Genomic DNA, 24,059 nt, shown 5'->3' on the forward strand with positions numbered 1-24,059 from the left:
TACTGCATTTAATGAAGTTTTTCTTTCTCCTCCCTTCTGCTGTCCCATGTCTCCTTTGTTTCCCTGGGCTGGATCGCCATACGTGGATTAACGTTTTAGCTGGATTAAATTGGTGACCATTTGCCTTGATCCTGGATTTCTTAGTTCTTAAAAGCATCTGTAGGATTTGTTGTCACAGCAACATATCCGTAAGGTCAAACCAACTCAGTAGCAGGATTATTAAGTAGATGATGGAGGGAAACTTTACCATGCGTAATTTATTCCAATGGAAGAAACTAGCTGTGTTTATTGCACTGATAAAAATAATCACCAGCTCAGTCCTTTAGTGTACACTGAGTCCATAATTTTAGAGCCCCACCACTTCAATCTGGATGGAAAAAAATAATGCACACCATATTAAAAGAAAAAGTGACATAAAGGAAATGGAGATCAGTGAGCAATGATATGACACAAACAATAAGATTGCTTTACCAAATTGAAGTCAGCGCTGCTGCATCCTGCCAGTCCTTAGAGGAAGAGCCCCTCTCCTGTATCATCTGAATTTGATTGATGATAGCCAGCTCTTGAGCAGAGGTCAAGCTGGGCTCAGCTGGTCCTCTCACATTTTTTTCTACTTCCTATCTATTAACTTTAAAAGAGACAGAGAAAATTGAGTGTTTCAGTTTGAAAAGATATCGTGGTGTTTTACTTTTTTTTTTGCTGTCGGGCTCTTTGAAGCCCAGTCTTGATTAGAATCCTGATAAATAATAAATAAAGATCTTACTCATTGATTGTATTTGTAGGTTAGGATATGTAATATGATGCTATTTTGTTATATGACTATTATAGACATGTTTGGGCTGTTAAGGTTCACATCGAGCATCAGAATGGGCATGGTTGCTGACGGCAGACTGGCTGGTCTGACAATTCAAGAAACTACTCATCTACAAAGATTGCACCACACAGCCATCCCCATGGTTTATAGAGATTGCCTTAAAAAAAGAAAAAAATATCTAGTAGCAATTCTCTGAGGTCAAAGCAGAATGGCCAGACTAGCTGAGGTAAAAAGAAGGCAACAGTGCCTCAAATAACCACTTGTTAGAACCAAGGCATGGAGAAGAGGATCCCTGATAACATGTCATGTCACAAAGCTTGGATCATCTCAAACTGATTGCTTGAACATGTCAATGAGTTCAATGTCCCCAAATGGCCTCCACAGTTACCAGATCTCAAGTCATTAGAGCATCATTAGGTTGTGGTGTAACAAGAGATTTACATCACGAATGTGCAGCCAACAAATCTGCAGCAGTGATGATGTCATATCAGTATGGCTCAAAATCTCTGAGGAATGTTTTCAGCACTTTGATGAACCTGTGCCACAAAGAATTAAGGCTGCTCTAAAGACAAAAGGGAGTCAAATCCAGTACTAGCAATATGTATCAATATATATCATGTGCAGTTTAGAGACTCTCTGTTAATTCCCTACAGCCCTTAAAAAAAGTTTTGCTCCCCTGGAGGTAACTTTGCATGCTTTCATTGTCACTGACCACGGTTCAGTTATGAGTGAATCTTGCTGTTCTAATCAAATATTCTTGTGCCTTCAAAGGACAAATGAACCAGGACCAGTAAGTCTTGGTTCATGTGACCTGGTATCGTTTAAGATCTCCTTCTTCTTTTTTTTCTGTGTGTGTTTTTTGTTTGTTTCTTTGTTAAGTTGTTTACTTTGTGTGTTCAGTGTTCGTTCACCCTTCCTGTGTGTGTTATTGGCTTGTTGGGTGTCAGCCCAAACCTCATCGGTTTCCCTTGTGTCCTGTTTCCCAATTAGTTTCTGTGTATTTATAGTGTTGTCTCACCCTCTAGTTGTCAGTTTGTCTGAATTCTCAGCCTGAGTTTCTCCCCCGTCATCTGCTTCTGCTTCACTCTTCTCTGTATTTGCTCAGTTTCGATTGTGAACTTTGGTTTAAACCTTGTTTAATTTACATTCTTGTTTTTGTTCCAGCTTCTAGTGAACTGGGTTCTCTTTTGAACAGAAATCCCTTTGGTGAATATAAGAGTGCTTTATTTTATTGCATTTTGTGATAAAGTTTGACCTTTTATTTTACATATGTTTAGAGTATAGTGGAATAAAGTCTAAGTCTATGCTTCCTCCTCTGATTATATTTATACCCTTTAAACAAAATCATGTCCATCTGTCTGGTCTACACTTCTGTGCTGCTGTAAATTATACTACAAGTCTTAAGTTAAACTCTCCATCAGCATTAGCTATTTTAAAGTATTATAAAGTGTGTTGCATTGTTGTTCAGACCAGTTCATCATCATTTGCAGTCCATACCAAAAAAGCTCCCTCTAATGGGGAGGACTGTACTTAAAAGGTTTATGTTGCCTGACTTGGTAAGCTAAGACAGGATGAAATATGAGATCAGTGAAGTTGGAGGAAACATCCTGTGGGAAACAGACTCTCTTTCATCTGACTCCTGACTTTGATTTTGTCCATCTACTGGATGAAATAGAACATAGATGTGTTTGCCTAGTGGATTTCACACCGGATTTGTACTGAAGTTGAAAACTGGCTTCATATTAATCCCATCCGTCCTTTTCACCCTTTCCCTACACCCTAATTCTATTTTTTGCCCTGATTTTGCCTCCCTTCCCTCTATAATCCTGATCGGTCTCCCCCTTTTCTCTTGACTTCCTCCACTCTAATTATGTTTGACAGTGGCTAGGTCTGATACGCTGTGATGTCCGTTATAATTAACACTGGTGAAGCCAGAGCAGATGTCACTCAGCTGTAGCTGCAGCCCTGCCCATGGTGTAGCACATTAACTCTGTAATTATGGTGTATCATAACTGATCAGGCTGCTCATGCTGAGGACATCTGGACTGATTTTTTTTTTTACTACAACTATGATAGTTTGCGGTTTAGAATATTACTTGAGGTATATTACCGTGATAGTTTGGCACACAATGAGCATTTGGGTTTTTAAAAAGAATTTCAATTAATTTGATATTGCTTTAGTCTTCCCAGAAGAACAGTTTGATTAAAGAAGGGTGTGATTTACAAAAACCAAACAGTTCATTCCCACACAGTCACTACAAGGTGAATTACAGAGGGGTTATTTGAATTAGGGCTGCCACGATTAGTCGACTAGTCACGATTACGTCGACTATCAGAATCGTCGACGACTGATTTAATAGTCGACGCGTCGTTTGAAGCTTTGTAAAATCACAAAAGACGCAGGAATAAGTAGTGGGACTTAAGAGTGTAATAACGGACTAAAACAGAAGATGGCAGTACTGCATGTACAAGGATGCCAGCTGCCGTTAAACCCCGAAGAAGAAGTAGCTCTGTCCCAGAATTCATAGCGCTGCCCAGCTCAGTTTCCAACAATGGTGGCAGCTAGTTAGTTTTAATATTACTCTTATTATTCTTTCTGGGTCACAAAATAAACGTTTAACATATTTTCAGGCGAGAATGTAACTGTGTAAACCTCAAATATCTCCTCAGTTTATCAAGACACCACATATTTTCAAAAGCACTCCGACGTTTTCGGAGACGTCTGTTACCCACTAGCTCGATAGCTAGCCGGGGGCAAGGCTCACTAGAGCCCGTGAGAACACCGGACTCCCGGCAAATCGTTTTCAAACCCACCGCTGTCTTTCGCTACTCAGGTTAAACATATATAAGTCACTTAGATAACTTAAAAATGTTATTGTTTGGCTTTTTGTAGTATTTTATTTGTTCCTGAGTAAATCGGTTTGGCTGAGATTAAAGTTATAGTTTTTACACAGCTGAATAAACGTCAAGCAGACAACTGATTATCAGAAGTGTGAGCTGCTCAAGAATATACTCCGGTGTCCCGTTATATTTTAGATAGCAAGGAGTTTATTAAACTTCACCGAAACAATCTGCAAATCTCATTAAAATTTAATAAACTATCATCTTGTCTTTATTTTTAGTTAGCACATACCTTAAACAATTAAAGCTGTAAGCTAATGATAGTTATATAAGAGCAGATGCATGCTGCAATAAGCTGTACGTCCAATGGATGCATGATCTGATTAGTCGACTAATCGCAAAAATAATCGGTGACTAGTCGACTATCAAAATAATCGTTTGTGGCAGCCCTAATTTGAATGCCAACAAAGCACATTATGCCAAAGAGGGTGAGTTTATTAACTATCGGTGTATGCAAAAGGTAAACTGTTCAATTCTGTCTGATCACTGTGTGCGGTGCACTGGCAGGGTTAGGAGAACCATACGCCGGCACACTTAAACAAATGCACCTGAGCAATCAGTTGGATTTAAGCACGGCATTCATGGACTGTGACCACTGTCCGTGCAAGAGCATGGATCTCCAGTTCCTCAGTGATACCTCATGAGAACACGCATTATGTAAATTACAAATACAGGGCATGTGAGAGGAAAGTAAATCAGCCATTCCAGAAAATACCCTATTTAAGCCACACAATGTGTAAAATCTTGAGCTCCGCAAAAGTGCCGTTGAAGAGTGCGTATTGCATAAAAGAGAGAATAACTGGCAAAGGTTGACAGTCATGCCCAAGCACAGCAACACTGAAGATACCCGTTCATTTCCAGATCTGGGGTGTTGGACGGCTGCTCATTTAAATTGCTGTATGGAAACGTGGGGTACAACACTGACAGGTCGCCAGTCTATCACACGGCTAACACAAACACACTTAACATGCCTGTCTTTGGATTGTGGTAGAGAGCCAGAGTACATGGAGAGCATTCACATGGGCACAATGAGAACATGCAAACTCCACACAGCAATCCAGTGGATTCCAGGGACAGTGGTTACCATTGAAATGATCAGTCCGACTTTGGAAACTGACTAAAACTAAACTAAGCAGAAAAGAGAACAATAATTCTTCATGAATGAAAACAATAATAAGTCTAGTGAGGTCACTGTTAGTCTTATTATGATGACAGTACTGACCCGCCACAGGATGTTTTAGAACACAAAATTACAAATTCTTTCAATAAAAGATAATAACATGTCAGTATTCTCCAATCTAGTCCAAGAAGTGTAATAATAAGGGGATTTTTATTTTATTTTTTGCTTCTACTGCCTATAAAAAAAGTAATAGATCGTTAAAAATTATTCTCTTTTCCTGTCGATTTTAAATATACATTTTTTTAAATTTCTTTTTGTGGAACATCTCTCTTGACAGTCACAAAGTAGAAATTATAACAGAGGCCACAAGTGAGAGAGGATGTCTGTGTATCCACTGAATCCATTAGAGGAAAGCTTTTGGAACGAGCCGCCGTAACACAAAATCTATCAGCAATATAAATGTACCAACCAAGTAATTGGCAGCATATACGTTTGTTTTTACTGCTTCTCAGAACTTAAATGAGCTATGCTGGACTTTTTGTAGCTCTAAAAAAAGATGAAAAGTTCAGAAAGTAACTATTTGTGTTCCGTAGTTTATATCAAAGGGGATTTTCCCCTGCTGAGAGTTCAGTAGGGCAGCGTAAAATATAAGCTCACCCGTCTATACTTATCATCCCAAGAGATTCATTGCTGCCATTCTGGGGCAAAATTTCAAATATTCAGACCTGTCAGGGTCTATTTAGCATAGCTTTTTTTTGCTTCAGGCTGAATTTTTTTTTAGGTTATTTTATTTTATTTTATTTTATTATTAATTCCCATCACTGTCTGTTATGTACTTATTCATTTATCAATGTGACAGTTTGGACTCTTGCTCAGTACATGCCTACTCAAATCTATGGTGTTCTTTCTCTTTGAATTAGACGATGGATATTTCAAGTAGCAGCACTAAGAGAACTGGCAGGACCGAGGGAGTACAAAGGGGAGAGAGAAGGCAAAGAAGACACGTTCTATTTGTCCTCTCAGTTCTTTTAATCTGAATTCTGCCTAAAATAGTTGCCTTTTTTAGAAGTAAGTCTGTGGTTCTCCAAGCTGTGACTGCTTTAATACATTCCCTGCATCTGTGCTGTTAAAGGGGCTAATAGCACACAAACATAGATATACAAAGAACAAATAAGATGCTATGTATCTTTGGTGAGGAACCCAACCCACCCCCGCCCAGTCTTGCTTTTTGTATCCGAGGGTCTTTCTCTCTGCTTTTGTGACTTCTTTCGTCACCTGTATTTGTCTTTTTTTTTTTTTTTTTTAGTGCTGACTGTCTATATCGCTTCCTGTCTTCCTCTAAAATGATGATTTTATTCTTGTCTGTAATGCCTGTCCCCACTTTCTTAACTGCTCTCCCTGAGGGTAAGTCTGTAACCTGCCAAGTGGGATGTTTATCTGCAGGGGGTCATTTAATGAGGCCATCTCTGCTGTACTAATTAGGAAAATTGCCCCCGTTGTTTAGCTCCACCTGTGCTTTGCTTCGACCACAACGATCATAACAGCTCTGCAGGATTTTAGCCATTCTAAGTGAATGTTAGAGGAAGCGCTGATGGCTGCAGACTTATAGTCTCTGTTTTCAGCTTAAAATTTATCCGGAACATCAGGGATAAGTCTGTAGGAACCACAGCCTTAATCTAAAGCTCAGTCAGGTTGAGTCCTGCTTAGTTTTCTTTTAGTCCTGACCTGCCACGCGAAGTAGTGCTGACCTACAAATAGTGTCTTCAGTGTGTTGCATTACTATTGTGTGCAATAAAAAAATCACACACAAAAGACCTTCTAAACATTTAACCTTGTTCAGTAAATGATGGTCAGTATTTATTTATTTAGTGGGCACAGCGCTATAGGTGCATCTTATTAGTATTGATTTGGACCTGCTTTTGCTTTGAGAACTGCCTCAGTTCTTCATGGCTTAGATCAGTTTTTGCTCCATAACGACATGATAACATCACAGAGTGGCTGCGGATTTGTCAGCTGCATATCCATGATGCAAATTTACTGTTTCACCACATTCCTAAAGTGCTCTATTGGATTGAGATCTGGTGACTGTGGAGGCCATTTGAGGACAGTGAACTCAATGACATGTTCACGAAATCAGTTTGAGATGATCTAAGCTTTGTGACATGGCACATTATCCTGCTGGAAGCAGCCATCAAAAGATGGGTACACTGTGATCAGAAAGGGATGGCTATGCTACAGTAACAATGCTCATGTAGCTGTTTAAACTAACCTCAGCTGGTACTAAGGATCCCAAAGTGTGTCAAAAATACCTGAACATGGAAGAACCTGGAAACATGAAGGCATGGAAACATGACGAAAACTCAACAGACAACCTGACAAGGAATGAATGAAAACACACAGACTAAATCACACAGGAGGTGAACAGGGGAAGTGGAAACGCATGGGAAAGGAGCTGATTAGAAATAACATAATGACGCCACAGGGGAAGTGAAACTAAACACAATGAACGTGGGACACCAGACCTCTTCAAAATAGAACAGGAAACATAAAGAGATGCAGACATGACAACACGAGCTTGACAACATAACACACGCAGACCTGACACACATGAAGGACAAGGGAGACTTAAACACAGGGGTCAAGACACAAGTGGAATCTAATAAACAATGAACTATAACAGGGCAACATAGACAAAATAGAAATGAAATTAGATAAGCTAATGAACTTAAACATAAACCATAAACAACAAAATGACCCAGGATCGTGACAATGCTTGCATGTTGTTTAGGCTAAATTCTGACACTGGTGTCCAAGGGTGTAGCAGAAATCAGCAGACCAGGCACTGTTTTTCACATTTTCTGCTGTAGAATTTTCTGCTCTTTTAGTGAGCTGGTGAACCCAATGTGTTCTCCTGCAGCTGTAACACATCTGCATCAAGGTTTGAAGTCCTTCTGTTCCCCTTTCTGAAGCTCAGTTTGAACTTCAGCAGGTCGTTCTGACCTACTCTGTATGCCTGACAGCATTAGAACAGGTCTACCTAATAAAGTGGTCTGCAGGTAATTTTAACATTGCAATGGCAATATGAACTTGAATAAAAAAAGAAAACAGGCATAAAAAGGCATAAAAAGTGTCTATTTTTATCACACTTTGGAGAGGAGAGATATGAGCGCAATTTGTAATGTGAGAGTTGACGTTCAGATTCTTACATCCTTGTTTTCAGTTGAGTTCAGTTCTCCTGATCCAAGGAGGATTGAAACTATAAGCTTCTCAGATGCCCACAATCTTTGAAGTTACTGTTGCACTGTTGTATTTGAGTGCAAGCAGTGTATATAAAGTTTCCCTTGGGAGGTGTACTAAGCTCTGTCATGTCCTGTTTCTCACAGATCATGGTCATATACGGGATCTGTATTCCTTTTTTTGTCCTGCGTAGTTATTGAAAAGAAAGGGTATAAAACAAGAGAACTGTACCACATGTTTTTCTGTTGCTCACTGCTCTGATCTACGGCCTTTAGTGTCTGTAGTGCAAGACTTGGACATCCTTGTCTTTGCAGAGGATTCTTGTGCAGGGTCTTTGGAGTATATTGTGAGACATTGTGTTGCAGCATTAAATCTTCTTGTAGTTAACTGTGCGGCTACTTTGAAATCCCATCATATGGCAGCACAATATGACGGCACTTAGGGAAAAAGTGGAGCTCAGAGAGACTACTTAAGTGTGTGTGTTTAGAATGTGCCGGTTATTATTCTGTTTGTGCTGATGCTCCAGCTCAACAAATTAAATCCTTGGATGGCTGAATATGCAAAAGTGGTTTCAATTTATGCACACGCGTTCCAGAGGCCTGTATTGTATAATTTCTGATTCAAAGAGTGTTGTTTACAAAAATTAACGCAGAAATCCAAAAAGTTTTTGCTGCTTCATTGCGCTGTGAGATATATGTGCATCAAACACACACATACACAAATTACAGGTATTTATTTTCTATAAATCAGCAATTTATTGTTTTTCATTAAGGTTTCTTAGTTTTTCCACATCCTGTTTGTTGTATTTACATAAAAAGTTGGCGATATTTATCAAAAAATAACACATCGGACACACTACGGTGTGGTGAGACAGACAGCTAATGGCTGTTAGTGACAAGGCTGTTAAACTGATAACTCAGACCACTGGTTAGGATAAAATGAGCAGTCTAACAAATGGATGGAGCGATGGAGAGATCAATTCTTAACACCTTAACAACAGCAGTGCTTCCTGATGTAAAATACATTAAAAGCTCCAGAAATACAATACCCTCCTTTTCTTCATTTTTCACACTTTCTAAAATCATTCTGTAAGCTAGATCAGACCCTTTGGGCGAGCTGGCTTTTACTCCCTGAATTCACCAACACACTCAGCAACTCAGCCTTCGCACTGTAATACCATTCATACTGCTTCACAGCTGTTTACAGTGGGAAATAATTACGGAATAGCTAAAACAAAATTTCTGTCCCAAAGTGCCTCATTAACTTCATACATTTAAAATTTTTCCAAAACTCAAGCCTGATGCAGAAATTGATGATACTGCTTTATGATAATAGCCAGTTCTTTTTTTATCTTTAAAAAAAAGGCATCAAATATTCATAAAACGTTGTGCTCTTTTCCAGTGTGCCATGCTATACTACCTTGTAAGTTGTATATTTCCACTGCAGGTTGGCAAAGATGTTTTCAAGTAGACAGAAAATTGTTGTTTACGGGTCGTTTCGCATTAATGTTTAATCTCAGCCAGGTTGTGATAATGGCTTTGAAGCTGGCAAACTTTTAATTTAAGGACCGAAAATGGCATCACTTTGGATGTAGATGATTTAAAATCCAAGAGACTGCTTTTATATTCTGCTCCTTCTTTATCAAAGGTTCACCTGCGCCTTTATGCATCTTTTCTCTGCAGCGTCGCAGTGGGTGTGGGTTTCTATGGCAACAGCGAGACCAATGACGGTGTATACCAGATGACCTACTCCTTGTACAACGCCAATCACACGCTGGGTGGAGTGGACAGTCTGGTATGTAAAGCATCATTTACGAATATTAGTGTCACACAATTAACGCTTCACATATCTCTGGATGGATGAGATTACATCATGTATTAGTTTGCAAAAATAAATTGAAAGCATTTGATTAAATTCCCGCCATTTCATAACATGCATGGTTTATAAATGAGTGACCAATGAAGCACGAATCAAACAACTCTGGGTGAAGACTTCAGAAAGGCTGGATGTGATGTATTCCCACACACAGACGCACAACCACACAGGCTCCAAAGAGAAGGAAAGTCCACAGGACTCAATATAGTATGCCTTTAAATGTTTTTATGGTTTTTTTTTAATAGCTATTTACGGCTACACACAAATTGACAGCCTCTCCACACACAAACCTCGTCCTCTGAGAGAGACACACACTCCCTCTGCCTGCTCCACCTTCTCCTAGCCTCTGTGGCTTCAGCAAACACAGAGCCGTCCTGTCTTTTATGCTCAGTTAAGTTCACTGTGTTTTTTGAGCATTCTTTAATTTTGTCCAGATGCAGTTTTCCATAAGAAACGCCATCATTTGACACTTGATTAGGACTCCAGTAAAGACTAAGACTAAATTCCAAAATGTGGAATTTTACACTGATATCAGTACTGATATTTAAAAGTGGTGTGGTGGTTAGCCTTCCAGTCTGGGGCATTTTCTCAGTGGAGTTTGCTTTATTGCGTCTCCCCCAGTCCAAAGAAATGCATGGTGTTAGATTAACTGGTGATTCTAAATTGCCCATAGGTGTGAACGTGAGCATGATGCAGACTGGAAAGACTTTTTTTAATGATTTTTTGTGTATTCTTGGCACTAAAGAGGGCATAAATATAGACTAGAATAGCCTTTTATTGTCATTGTAGATGTAGAATAAAATTATAGGTGCTCCACGCTAACTGTGCAGGAATAAAATTTAAATAGTAACACACACTATATACACACTATATAGCAAAAACAAACAAACAAAATAATATTAGTACTGGCATCACTTGTCGGACTTTTTTTAAACACTGGTATCTGCACTTTTAACCCATTCTTAAAACTGTTATCTTCTAGTTATATTTGCCAGCAGTAATAGAACATCGTGTAGCTATTAATTGTTGAGGTTTTAAAGCCTTCACTGTGTGTTCTCATCAGGCGTTTGACCAGTGTCGATCCAGGATAACTCGCTGTCAAAGAGTAGGGATTAAGTCTCCATTTGTATTAATGGAGATTAATGTAGTGGTGTGTGAGACACTCAGCGTGGCGACTCGACTTGGCCTCGGTAATAAACACGTCTCGAGAGAGCCTGCAGCGCGCTCTCTGCAGCAGTGTTCTGTGGCATGTTAGGACATCTGATGCTGGTGATTAGGGAAAATAATCACAGACTTAAAAGGAGAGTGGTTCTAAGCTGTGGGACTTCATCAATATTTTAAACTGGAAGCATGTAAGATCTCTGTGACTGCTGAAGTTGAGATATCACTTGTGCTACTCTATTTGGTCATCTGGGATTAGTTCCTGCCATACTGTACAACACACAAGTTAGCATTTTTGATTTATTCCATTTGATCAATATAACCGCATATTAAGCTTGTATTACTATAATAAAGAGGCAAAGATGCATCTCTTGGCATTTCTAGATTTTATTTATTGTTCTCTGATTCTCTGCCAATAATTTTGGAAAGTGGACAGTCACATTAGTTTATCAGAATCCTAATAATAAGTGGAGAGAAATCAATAATATATTGCATATTGGAGCACTTATCAGTATGTTCCTCTAGGGTGTGTGAACTTGTGCAAGCACTTAATTGGACATAGTGGCCTTTATTTGGGCATCTTATGTGTGTGAATGTGCATGCCTGTGTGTGCATGTGCATGAGTGAGTTCATTGCATGCTGCTATAGACTCTTAAGGAGTCTAATTCTTGAGTTGGACAAAGAGCCCAGTGTGCCACACACAGTTCCTAGTCTCCCCCCACCTAATCAACCATGAGCTCAGGAGACAAAGCCCTTTGATGGGTAGAACAAGGAGCAGTGCAAGCCCGTCTGATTGGCAGAGTCGGGGTTAAAATTGGCATTGAAATCATTGACAATGAAGGCCTCTCTGCCCTTTTGACCATGCAAATGCCTTTTAGCCCAGCTCCTAGAAAGTTTAGAAAAGGGGTAAGCTCAGAATATAAGTGAGAAAAGGAGGAAAGTTAGGCTCTTTGTCATCAGATGCTTTTTTTCCTCTGCTGCTATTGAGAGTTTAATTAGTAACGGTCTGGAATATATGCTTATGATGTGTTATGGACACAGACTCACACGGAAACCTGGAAAAAGATGAAGAAGGTGGCTTGAGCAAAAGAATACGGAGGAATAGCAAGAATATAGAATATTACTCTGGCCTCTAAATAACAAACAGGTTATTAAATAATTAATGCTGCATAGCCAGTTACAACTGGTGGTGATGCTGAAACTATAACAATTGCAGTTGATACACACAGCTTACCTGCCTTGCATGCACACAACTTGTTAGGACCAATCATTTTTATGCAGACTTCCTAACTGGTGCTTTGGTCTACAGTACATAACATCAACCATGCAACATACTATATACACTAGTCATACATAGTGAGAATCTGTGAACAACTCTCCACTCTTAAGCTTAAAACAATAAAAAAAGATGCACACTTTGCAAGTTTAGTTCAGTTTGTTATAAAAATTTAACAAACTGAATTCCCTCTGAGGCAGACCACGAAATAAACCTACTGAGAAAGTGAGTTTTAAAAAAAGCACTTGCATTTCAGCAGCATTGCTTTCGAACAGTAATGTTAGCTCTGGAAACTGGCCCGCTTGGATGCCTTTTAGTGGTAATGGGACTGATCTCATATTTGGAGTGTTTAAACACCAATAATAACTCGGCGGGTGAAGGATGTTATTAGAGCTTTTGGAAAGCAATCATCCAGTGGACTAGGTCAGTGTCTGGGTCAGTAACTGAACAATTGGCCAGAGCTCAACTAAGGTTTGGATGCTGGCCTGACACCATTTTACACCATTCTCACTAGAAGCTTCTGTAATAACACAAAACGATAAGCTTTTCGTGATACAAGCTAATATTGAAACACAATTATTTATTTATTATAGTTATTTTTGTAAATACTCCTAGTGTAAGAACCTGATGTTTAACTCGCTTATATTAAGTGTCAAAAAAAACTCAACGGCACATAAAGAACATATTCAAGGTCACATAGAGCCCTATTCTGTCCAGGTGAATTTATTATGGTTGTAGGGAAAGAGTGTTACCGGCCAAGCTTCTGGTATTTTATGAGCACCTTGTATGTCCATATTTACAGCCTGACCATGGTTTTTCTTCTGTCTCGTAGAAATGACATTTCTCAAAGAAATTTAAGTATCTTGAGGTATTGTTAGGGGTAAAGTAGAGCTGGCGATTGACATGTGTGTGGCCTAGACATAAGCATCAACATCTGGGGATTAAAATTTAAATTGATGAACAAGTGTCAAATGTTCCTCAACTGACAGCAACTTGACGATGGTTCCAAAACCCATGTCGGTAAGCCCTCAGACTGTTTTTGTCCCATGTAAAATATGTAAATGCATATTTATATGGGGCAAAAACAGTCTGTACAGATGTAATCACCATGACATCACCAAAAGATGTAGTTCTTCTAATAACGATGTGAAGCTGGTTCAAAAATCAAGTCAGTCCACATGAACATGTCTAAAGGCACCAGACTGTTTTTGTCCCATGTAAAATATCTAAACAGCTTCACGTCGTTATTAGAAGAACTACAGCTTTTGGCAATTTCGTGGTGATCACATCCATCTCTACTTACATACAGGTTTATAGGAAAAGGTGAATTTGTGTTCACTGCTGTAGTTCTTTTACCTAGAAGTTTGTAGTTCAACATGACAGCATATTACTCCCATTGATGTGACTACCACAACACCAGCTGACTAAACTGTGCCACAAACTACAGATTTTCATGGAGTCTGTGGTACATGCCAGTTTTGCCATATTTACGACTATTCGTTGGTTTTCTGCAAATGTGTGTTGTTTCATTCAGTGTAATTGGAAATGAGTAGAATAGAAGCATGGCTTGTTTTTATAGGCCTATGCGCATGTGTTTAGCATAAATTTTCTCAAGCAAAACAATCTTTTTGAGGATTGTAATAAACTGTTGCAGTCAAAGGGGAATTGAAAGTCCAGCACCAAAATGTACAAGTTAATTTAGAACAAACAGTTGGACTGCGGATGGTTTTGCTCATGCATAGGGAATGGGAGAGGATTTTGGATAACAGGAAAGAGCCTGAAAGCAAAACTGCTCTTCCACAGTAAGGAGACAACCAAGGTGTTTGCTGAGGCAGTGGACTGCATCACTCTGTGTCTAAATATCTAAATTGGAGAAAACCAGCGATGTGAGACTTATCTTTATCAGAGAAACTGATGCTTTACCTCAAAATGTGCCTCTTAGAGTCGAAGTAGAAGAAGTAACAGTTTTGCAAAAACTTAAGGAGAAACATCATCTTTGAAAACTTGTTCAGTCTTTCATCAACAAACTCATAAACACCACTAATCCACTCTGAAGGATGACCTCCTAGAAGCTTCGTGATCATTCAGTATCAAACTTAAAAAAGGAATTTATTTTTAAAGAGATGTTTTCAGAGCTTCGGTACCCAGTGGTGAAGATGGTCTCTATCTTTAACTGTGACCGAGCTGCCAAGGCACTTCAGACCCATGTTCCATTTCACGCTCTAGCTCCCACATTCAATTTTAATTGAAGAAACTTTTCTCTTCTTCTATCATACAGACACAATGGATTGCAGAAAAAAGATCTGATTCCATATCTTATCCTTTTTTTAATTTCAAAAATACAGTCAAACGGTTCTCATTTATCAAGCAATTACGAGACGATTGTAAGTGATTCTGTGATGCCTGCTCAGCAGCACTGAATTTTTAAAAAGGAAAACACTACAAAGAATTAGAAATTACTCCTTTTTTTTTTTCTTTTTTTCTTTTTTACATGGTTCATCTCAGAGACGAACCCTTTCTGGGAGGTTTGTGCCTCAAATTAGAACTGTTCTTTTACATTCACTCTCTGTTTTGTGATCCCTCATCTCTCTGAGGCATCACTTCCACAGAGACATACCAGCCCGAACAGGCTTAAAGATAGAGATCAAATTCTAGTGAAGTGGTATTTATATTCTGTAGAATCTCAGACCAGGGCTTAAAGAAAGGAAACATTTCTGTGCCTGAAATGTGTACAAGCCTTAGGAGACAGGATGGATTAAGTTACCCGTGGGTATTATAATACTTCTTTGGAAAAAATGATGGCATTTTGAAAGATGGACATGGCAAATGGCAAGGTTTTCTGTAAGTAGGATCTGAGACTACATAACTGTTTCTCCCCTTCAAATGATGCTCAGGGGCTTTAAAATGTGTAAACAAGAGTCTGCACATGATGCCCATTGATCTGTATTTTTTTCCATTTCCTGAAGCGAGAATCTACATTTGAAACTTCACAGCCCATTGTCATTTTTCTCTGCTTAAGGTTATGCATATTTTATCCGAATAATGTCACGTATAATGGTTCTTTAGATTTTTTTCATTGTTTGTTGTTTACCCTCTGGCATGTAGAAATGAATATCCCACAAGAAAATAGCTAGCCACTGAGTACAATCTACTGTAAATTGTTTGTTTAGAAAAGATGTGAGGCAGAAAGTACTTCTCCGTGCCCTTAAAACATCAGTCTGAGATAAAGGCTGAGATGACTGGAAAAGGGGAATTATATCTTCTTGATCGGTGCGGATCAACCCACACAGTGAGTATCAGACCAAGACGAAGGAGAGATTAGCTGGATTGTCTGTCTCCCTGGGCATTTTAGATAAGATTCTTACACAGGAGGCGAGGATCAGATATGTGCTTTCATTTTTCATCTGCAATTTCATCTTCTCAGTTTGAAGAAGAAGATGTATTGATGAGTGATCAGATAACAAAGTACAGAGTGCTACATGCCTGTGCATACGATCTGTTTCTTTTTGTAAAACCCAGAAGCCACTGTGTGCTGGATTTCTGTCTGATTAGCTTTCAAGTCATTCTTATGGCAATCAATCAAAGTGATAACTTTAAATGAAAATTAAAAAGGTTTGCTGCGATTAAAGTGATCAATTTTTTTGAGAATACTATATTAACGTCCTCTGAAAACATTCACCCATAAATCAGGAGGCGCACCAGTATGAATGATGTAAGAAAATGTGATGTTTTCACAGCGCTGTGTGCACCCCATTATTCAGCAGCTCATAGGAGCACTTTCAGCAGCAATAACTCATAGTGATTATTTTCTGTATGACTTTATCAGTCTCTCACATCGTCGAGGAGGAATTCTGATCCACAGAATGATCCTTCTCTAAAACATTGCTTTAGTTAATTGGATTTTGTGGGAATTTGTTTTATCCACAGCTCTCTTAAGGTCCCAACACAGCATTTCAACCAAGTTGAAGTCTGGATTTTGGCTCATTGCAACATTGTAATTCTTTTCTTTTTCAGCCTTTCTGTTGTAGATTTGCTGCTGTGCATTGGATCTTTCCCCCAATGCCCAGATGGCTTCCAAGTGTCTACACTTGGATCCACCTAACTCTACTTTAATCACATCACATCTAACTCCCTTTTCTGTCTCACTATAAGAATGGACGAGTTCTTTAAACCTGTGATTTTCAGTAGTTGCTCTGCTTTTATACAAGTATGTCACGTTAGATTTTTTCATTAAGGTAATCGACATCTAATGACTAATTTTGTAAGGAGCGACCTTATGGAATAGCATCGTTCATCAAAAGGATTAACAACATGCACAACTTTATCAAAGTTAAATACAAAGGAAGACAAACTAAATCAAACTTCATCTGGTTTCTCTTATGTTTGGAATTTTGACCTGTGTAGTCAGATCACACGAAAAGGAAATGAATCTGCATTAATAGCAAAAAAACTCGATTTGAGACATTCTAGTAAACATTATTCATGTTATGATGCATTATGTCTAATATCGTTCACTTTTTGAAAGAAAAATATAGTTTTAATTGTGGGCAGTCCAATGATTCGTTTATGAAGACATATTTATGAAAGTTTAGCAAACAATGCTCAATCAGCTGCACTTAACCTTTCTCTTCCTTTTTTCTCATTATGTATTTATTCTCAGCTCTTCCGTAAGCTGTATAATGTGGCCCACACATTACATGCAAAACCAACTAATTACTGCTATCCAAACTTTCCTTTTAGCTTCAGCAAGCCTTGTCCCTGACAAAGCCAACAACAATATGAGTAGTCTTGCTTGTGAATGCCAAGTACCCAGAGCTGAATAAGAGCGCTTATTTCCCTTTTTAATTATCTTATAGCAGGTTGTCTCCACGAACACCATTTCCCTGTAAACAACTTCTCCCTTCAAGCAAAGTACACAGTAATTAAACCCAAGAAGATGGTTCGATATTTGTTACATAAATACTGTATAATGTTGTCTTGGCCATAAATAAAAATGTGATTTGTCACAATAAATGTGTCTGTTTGCTGTTTATCTGTTTGTTGTTTGGCTTAGGGGATCACTCTTCCTTTCGGGCTTAAACAGGTAAATAAACTATGAGTCTCATAGTGAGGTGTTGGTTTGAAAAAAATATCTAACCACCAACAGCAGCACTAGCAAACCTGCTGTTTTGCCTCTGCAATTTCTAGTTTTGGCTGTTTTCCAAGCTGATCTGTTTACTTAAACTAAAACTATGCATCAACATGCACAGTAGCCCAGCTCTCCCACACAGTCCTCTGTCTGAGCTCTGCTGCTGACTGGCAGCACAGACCAACCTCATGTTTACGAAAATCTCACCTTTGTCCATAATTCTGGGAACTTCTTTCAGGCAAACATATGACCTCAGTAATAAAAAAAACACTGTCAGTAAATTATTATTTTAGCAGAAAAGTCTGGCATAGAAAACATTATGCTGTGTTCAAACTTGTATGTTTTGCTGACAACTCATTAAAGCATCAGTTGTATTGATGAGTTTTCTGTGAATAAGACTTCAAGCGTTAAAGGCTGGTGGCTTGACTCTATGGCAGCACGGTGGGTCAGTGCCTCATAGGATACTTGATTTGAACCCAAATAGAGTCCTTGTGTGTGGAGCCTGCATGTTGTTCCTGTGCTTGCATGGGTTTTCTCCAGGAGCTTCGGTTTCTTATTGCCATGAAGAAAAGCAAAAGACAAAGATATTGTGGTTAATGCTAGTTGTCTGACAGGTTTATGAAAACGCTTTACTACTCAGGGCTGTAAGCTAAATGCTAATGAGTGTGCAAGTCTTGACATGTTCGTCATCTTACACTAACAAGTACAAGTTGTCTTCAGCAGTGGTGTGCGACACTGAGTTATGGCATCAGCTTTTGCATTATGTGGGGTTACTGTTGTAAAGGTCTGTGTTAGTATCTTTCCAGGTGCTTAAATCTAACCTGCATGTTAAAAAACAATCTATAGTGCAAAACTGGATGAGAACATACTAAGTAGTCATTTGACTTTCAAGTCATTTCTCTTCCAAGGATTTGAGTGCTTTGATTCATAATCTGCGATGTGGAAACTATGAAAACCATTTTCTTTAACAGTTGATTTTTTAAAGATAATTTTAAAGATGTTTTAACAAAGCGGTGGAGAGACTTACTGACCAACAGAGAGATGTTGCCATCCCCATAAAGGTCAGGATATTTCCTGACCTTTAACCACGCTAAGCGCATGGCTAAAGGTCAGGGAGTGGCCTCAGATTGATTGTGTTTCCTGCTTCGTCTGCTTTTGTTGGAGATGTTGTAAACTAATGGAAGTTCATACATGTTGAAGAAGACTTCTCACTGCCTAAGCATTTAACACATGAAGATGAATTACTTCAATGTTGATTTCCCACACACACACACACACACACACACACACACACACACACACACACACACACACACACACACACACACACACACACACACACACAGCTGTTTCATATGGACTTTTCTGTTCCATTGTTCAGTGAAAAGCTGAATAAGAGCAGCTGTTGACTGACCGGTTGAGTGCCTCACTTTAAGCAACAGAAAATTTCTATATTTAGAATATTATTAGAAGCATATTATACTTAGTATATGTAGTCCATTGCTACAATTCACTGCTGTTAAGTACATTGTTTCAGACAGATAGATAGATAAACAGTTTTTACATCCTTCTGCAATCCAGTCCTTGTACCTGATAAGATAGCTTTAAGGACTTTGTTACTAGCTGCTTTTGCAAAAACACATAATTTGTTCACATTTGTGAACTTGTCGGGCATGAAATAGTATTTTTGCACCAGCAAGGTGATTCTGATAGAGCTATTGGCATATGTTTGCAATGTGTCCTTAAAAAAAACAAAAAACATGGACTTTGGCATGTTAAGTGCAAAAGAACTGTCAAGGTTGCAGACGAATACTATCTGAGAGTCAGAAGAGGTCAGAAAGGGGTTAAAACTGTGTCTGTTTTTAGCCATCTGTAAAACACAGTGGAGGCTCTGTGATTGTTTTAGGCTGTATTTGAGCCATCAGCTTTTGATCAGCCATGCTGTACCGTCTGGAAACTGTCTGATTGCTTCAACAACAACAGTAAAAACATAAATGAATAAAAAAGCACACATTATTAAAGTGGTTCATCTTGACAGAGAAGGGGATAAAAGACTGCCAAAGGAGCTGTGGAATGTCCTGCAAGAAGTTTAGAAAACTATTCCTGAAGACTACTTATAAAAGTTACAAGAACACTTGCCTAAGAGAGTTCAGGCTGTGTTGAAGAATAAAGGTGGTCATACCAAATACTGACTTTCAAGCTTTTTGAAAGTGAACAAACTCTCTTTTTTGCCTTACAGGTTGTATTTCTTATTTCTGTGTACATTTGCATATTTTTCAATAAATCACCACCTAATTTTCCTAAAAAACACAGAAAGAAATTTAGTTTCTCAGGACTTCTATGCAGTACTTTAGATAGATCTATTAATGTATTATAATACCATTGACTCATACCCTCTAACTGTATTTGCTGTGTCAGTTAATCTTACCCCACTCTTTCTTCTTGTGCGCTCCAGGTTTCAGGCACCATGGGCAACATGAGGAGTGGGCTGCACCAGCACCTTGCGAGGCTTGATGAGATCTTTGCAACACGGGGCGACTACGTGCAGACCCTGCAGTTCATGCAGCAGATGGCTGACAATGTGATCAAACAGCTGCTCGGACTGTCTGACTGGGAAAAAGCTAAAGTGGACCTGGCATCCATTGCCGATCAGTCAGCAACCATAGAGTACTACAGGTGGGGAACAGAAGAGTACGTGTGTCAAGGTTGTACTGTGTGCGAATCTGTTTACTCGATGCTATAAAAGTGTCTAGTTAAACAGGAGGAGAAAAACACCCAGAGCTCGAGGACAGGATTCAGGAAGGTTATTTCTGTCAAAGTTGGTGCACGTTTCCGTTGCCCTGAACATTTTTAACGGTTTAAAGCTTCCCAGATACGTGGGAGGTGAAATTTGCACATTTATTTATACAATGAAAATCAGTAGAAAAGTGTTTATGGAATCTAATTATTAATGACTTTGGAACAAGTTTACTTTTCGTACATACTTGCAGTCTTTAATCATTTTATATGGCAAAAGTTTATCTGGAAGACATCTAAGCATCGGTGCACCTAAAAAGCAAATTCATCAGTGTTATGTTAAAACAAATAATCCAAATAAAAAAAACTTGCATATAGTCATGCACATTCATTTTATAGCTGCAATGAGCAATTTGAACACGGTGGAATAGATTACTTTCTACATGCTATGACCTGAATATATCACATAATATTTATTGGGTGGGTTTAAATAATAATGCAGCTGTGTTTGTGTGTGTACCTACATACTGCATGTGAATTATCTTCCAGACAGTTCTTTAGGATGTTCAAAAAAAGAAGCATCCTATTGAATAATTAGCAATCATTGCATAAATGAAAACAGCAACTACTACTGCAAAAACTACTGCAATGTGTTAGCGGAACTATTTTCCGAGGCTTTGTCTCGCTGTTGTTACTCTCATCGTCTTAGAGAAAAAAAACGGGCCCATGTCCAGTTTTTATTTTTATTCTTGAATAGGCTCAGTGGTGTTTTCTGTGGAGTCTGCAGTAACAGACAGGCTTATGTGTTTGTATTGATCTGTAATGTGACTCCTTTGCTCAGCCAATAAATCAATACCCCGCATAGCTCCATGCTAGAAGTGTAGGCAGACTGCAAGCAGACAGCCAGACATTGTAAGCTGTTAATGGACTCATTATCACTGCTGCACTCCAACAAATAGTTTCTGTGCGGTTGGCTGTGTGTGCTTCCTGTTTTTCTTTTTTCTTCTTTTCTTTTTCATGTTGAACTTATAAAAGCCTGTGTGTTGTTCACTCTTCCAGTGTTGTTTTGTTACTTAGTCACAAAAAGTAACATTATTACTTCCAGGAATTGCTCAGTATTTCTTTTAACTGTGGCCCAATGCAAAACTACTGTTCCTAACCATTCTTAGTTTACCATGCAGTTTTATTCTCTCTCTATTGATCTGTTTTTATCATATCAGGTTAAGATATCGACAACATCAGTACTTTTTTCTTTATCTACATGGTTTCTAAGTCGAAAGAACTGCCCAGCAGAGTTTACCTGTTCTCTCTGTGCTTGTGTGGGTCCTCACCAGGGGCTGCAGCTTCCTCCCACGGTCCACAGACATGCCTCTTAGGTTAATTAATGATTAACTGGTGATTCTAAATTGGCCGTAGGTATTAATCTGAGTGTGAATGACTGTCTGTCTCTGGGTGTTATCCCTGTGATGGACTGGCAACGTGCCCTTCACAAGGATAAGCGATTAAAAATGGAAGAGCGATTTTTCATTGTTATTCCTGTGTTTTGAAGTCAGATACAATGCAGACAGTTAAATATTTGTGTACAGATTTTTTTCTCATGAAATTACCTGACGCTTAGATGCAGGATCCAGGCACCTTTGACCTGTCTGTGAGGGTAAACAGGTAGAACTTGAGCAAAACATCAGGAAAGACTGACAAATCTCAGTGTTCTGTATTTTGTTTCTTGAGGAAAAGAGGTCTTGCTTTTTATTATACATACATGCCGCCTGTTCAACCTCCTGCGTGTATTCATGCTTTGCTCAGACTCTAATTGGATTAGGATAACATAGACAACAAGGTGGCAGCGGTACTGAAGTACCTCCCATGCTGATGCCCCAGCTTCTTGTACTGTCCCCTGCCGAGGGGGGGAAGATAAAACAAGGAAGGAGATGGCGGCGAGGGAGAGAAAAGGGGCTAAAAGGGAAAGAGAGAGAGGGGAGAGAGATTAAAGAGACTGACAAAGAGGGGGAGGAAAAGGAAAAAGATGGAGAAGAGATGTGAGATGGATTCTGTCAGAGGGGTAGAAACTCTGGCTGGTGAGAAGTAGAAAGAAATGATTAAATACACAATAAGGATATACAAAGTGATGTCAGAGTAATGTATGCAGGGTGGAAGAAGAACAACGATGGAAATATACAGGAAATTAAACTGAAATGATTCCCCACAGTTTGCATTTTTCATAGCATGAAACATTCAGCCACATGGATTTGAATCCATTCATTATAAGCCATCTGGACAGGTTTACTATGTCCAGCCACAAACTGTTCGAATAACAGATGGTTACAGTGAGGTGGACAACTCTACCACGTTATACCCGCGAGCACGAACACACTTTCACACACACCTCTAAAGCACATATCCGATGATGTGAAATTAGGTGCAATACTTTACCCTTTCTTTCTTTTCCTGCTTGTCTTTACGAGTCATTTCTTATTTAACTAGGTTCCAGCATCGATCGAATTTTTCTGTATGTTTTGATTAATTATAATAAGAATGATTCTCTGCAGAATAAATGCTTGTAAACCCTGTTTTTTAACAGTTGCTAAACCACTAGCTAGCACAGAGGAGTGAGGTGCAATTTTAAACAATTATGTGGCAGATTTACCTCTCAGAATTCATATTTCTGTATGTGTAATTTAAAATAAATTGGTAGTGATGCCTGCTGTGAAAAAATGTTGTTGGTTGCTTTCAAGATAAACCCATCTCCAGCTATTGACAACAAAGGTATTATTACGGGTAGAAATAAAAGCAAAACTACAAAAATAAAGGCTACATTTCAGAAACTGAATTTCTTTTTAACCTCCCATGTTCCATCACCTCCCATAAATAAAAGGCATTCACCAGCAGCAGTTTAATTTTGTGGTCTGTCTGTGTCTGCAGGTGGCTCACATACCTGCTGCTCCTCATCCTGGACCTGATCATCTGCCTGCTGGCCTGTCTGGGACTGGCCAAGCAGTCCCGTTGGCTGCTCACAACGTGAGTCTTATATACCCTGTAACATTGGGCTATTTTACAGCAACAAGCTATCCTTTTGTTCACACGAAAAGTGGTAATCTGTTCCTTCCCCCCAATTCTTTTATGTGATATTTTTCTTCTCTTTCCTTGCACAGCAGGAGGGAGAGACAGTGGGTGAAAAGCAAAGGCAGGATATATAAAAGAAAAAGTCAGTTGGGAGATTAGTAGGCTAAGCCTTAACTAACTGTGTGCTATTATGGAAATAAAATATATTCATTTTTCTTTTCTGAAAATATTCAATTTTTCTATTTTTTTTAACAAAAAATAGAGATGAGTTGAGCGAATTAGTATGAGTTGGTGTAGGTGAAGGAAGCTTGAGGCGTGGTAAATGTCTGTGAACAAAGCAGCACAGCACTGAATCACATCCTTGCTCAAACACTCCTCTTCTAGCCATTTCTGTATTCCCTTTGCTTTTTAGCATTGCCAGCAGTGGGTTGAACTTGTTCAGCGTTACTGTCTCAGTGGCTCTGCTTTGCAAAGAGGTTTGGAAAGCAGGGGAGAGATGAGATGTTATCAGCAATACAACTTCCTGAAGATTATTTTCCCTCTTTAACACTTGACCTGTTCTAAATAGGCTGGGCATGAATTACATTAAACAACAGTAGGTACAATTTTATTGTATCTCCAGATTATATAGCATGTGATTTATACCTTTTTTGTTGTGGTTTTTAGTTGTATCACACTAATGCTACTCTTCAGGAGTGACAAACATCCAGAATGAATGATAAATATGTGACAGCACATGCCAGCTATACTA

The 24,059-nt window shown here is 38.8% G+C and overlaps 1 protein-coding gene across 2 annotated transcripts in view; it reads left to right on the forward strand.

Annotated features, from left to right (window-relative positions):
* Positions 1-24,059, forward strand: part of ttyh2 (tweety family member 2) — a 67,055-nt gene that overhangs the window by 21,093 nt on the left and 21,903 nt on the right. For both annotated transcript variants that reach the window (XM_084937298.1, XM_084937299.1), the window contains exons 3-5: positions 9,755-9,866; positions 19,968-20,188; positions 23,168-23,263. In XM_084937298.1, coding sequence (XP_084793424.1) covers positions 9,755-9,866; positions 19,968-20,188; positions 23,168-23,263 — 429 coding nt within the window. The remainder of the gene's footprint in view (positions 1-9,754; positions 9,867-19,967; positions 20,189-23,167; positions 23,264-24,059) is intronic.

This window comes from Perissodus microlepis, chromosome 8, assembly GCF_051167445.1.
Source record: "Perissodus microlepis isolate ML-2025 ecotype Zambia chromosome 8, ASM5116744v1, whole genome shotgun sequence".
Classification (NCBI taxonomy): Eukaryota; Metazoa; Chordata; class Actinopteri; order Cichliformes; family Cichlidae; genus Perissodus; species Perissodus microlepis.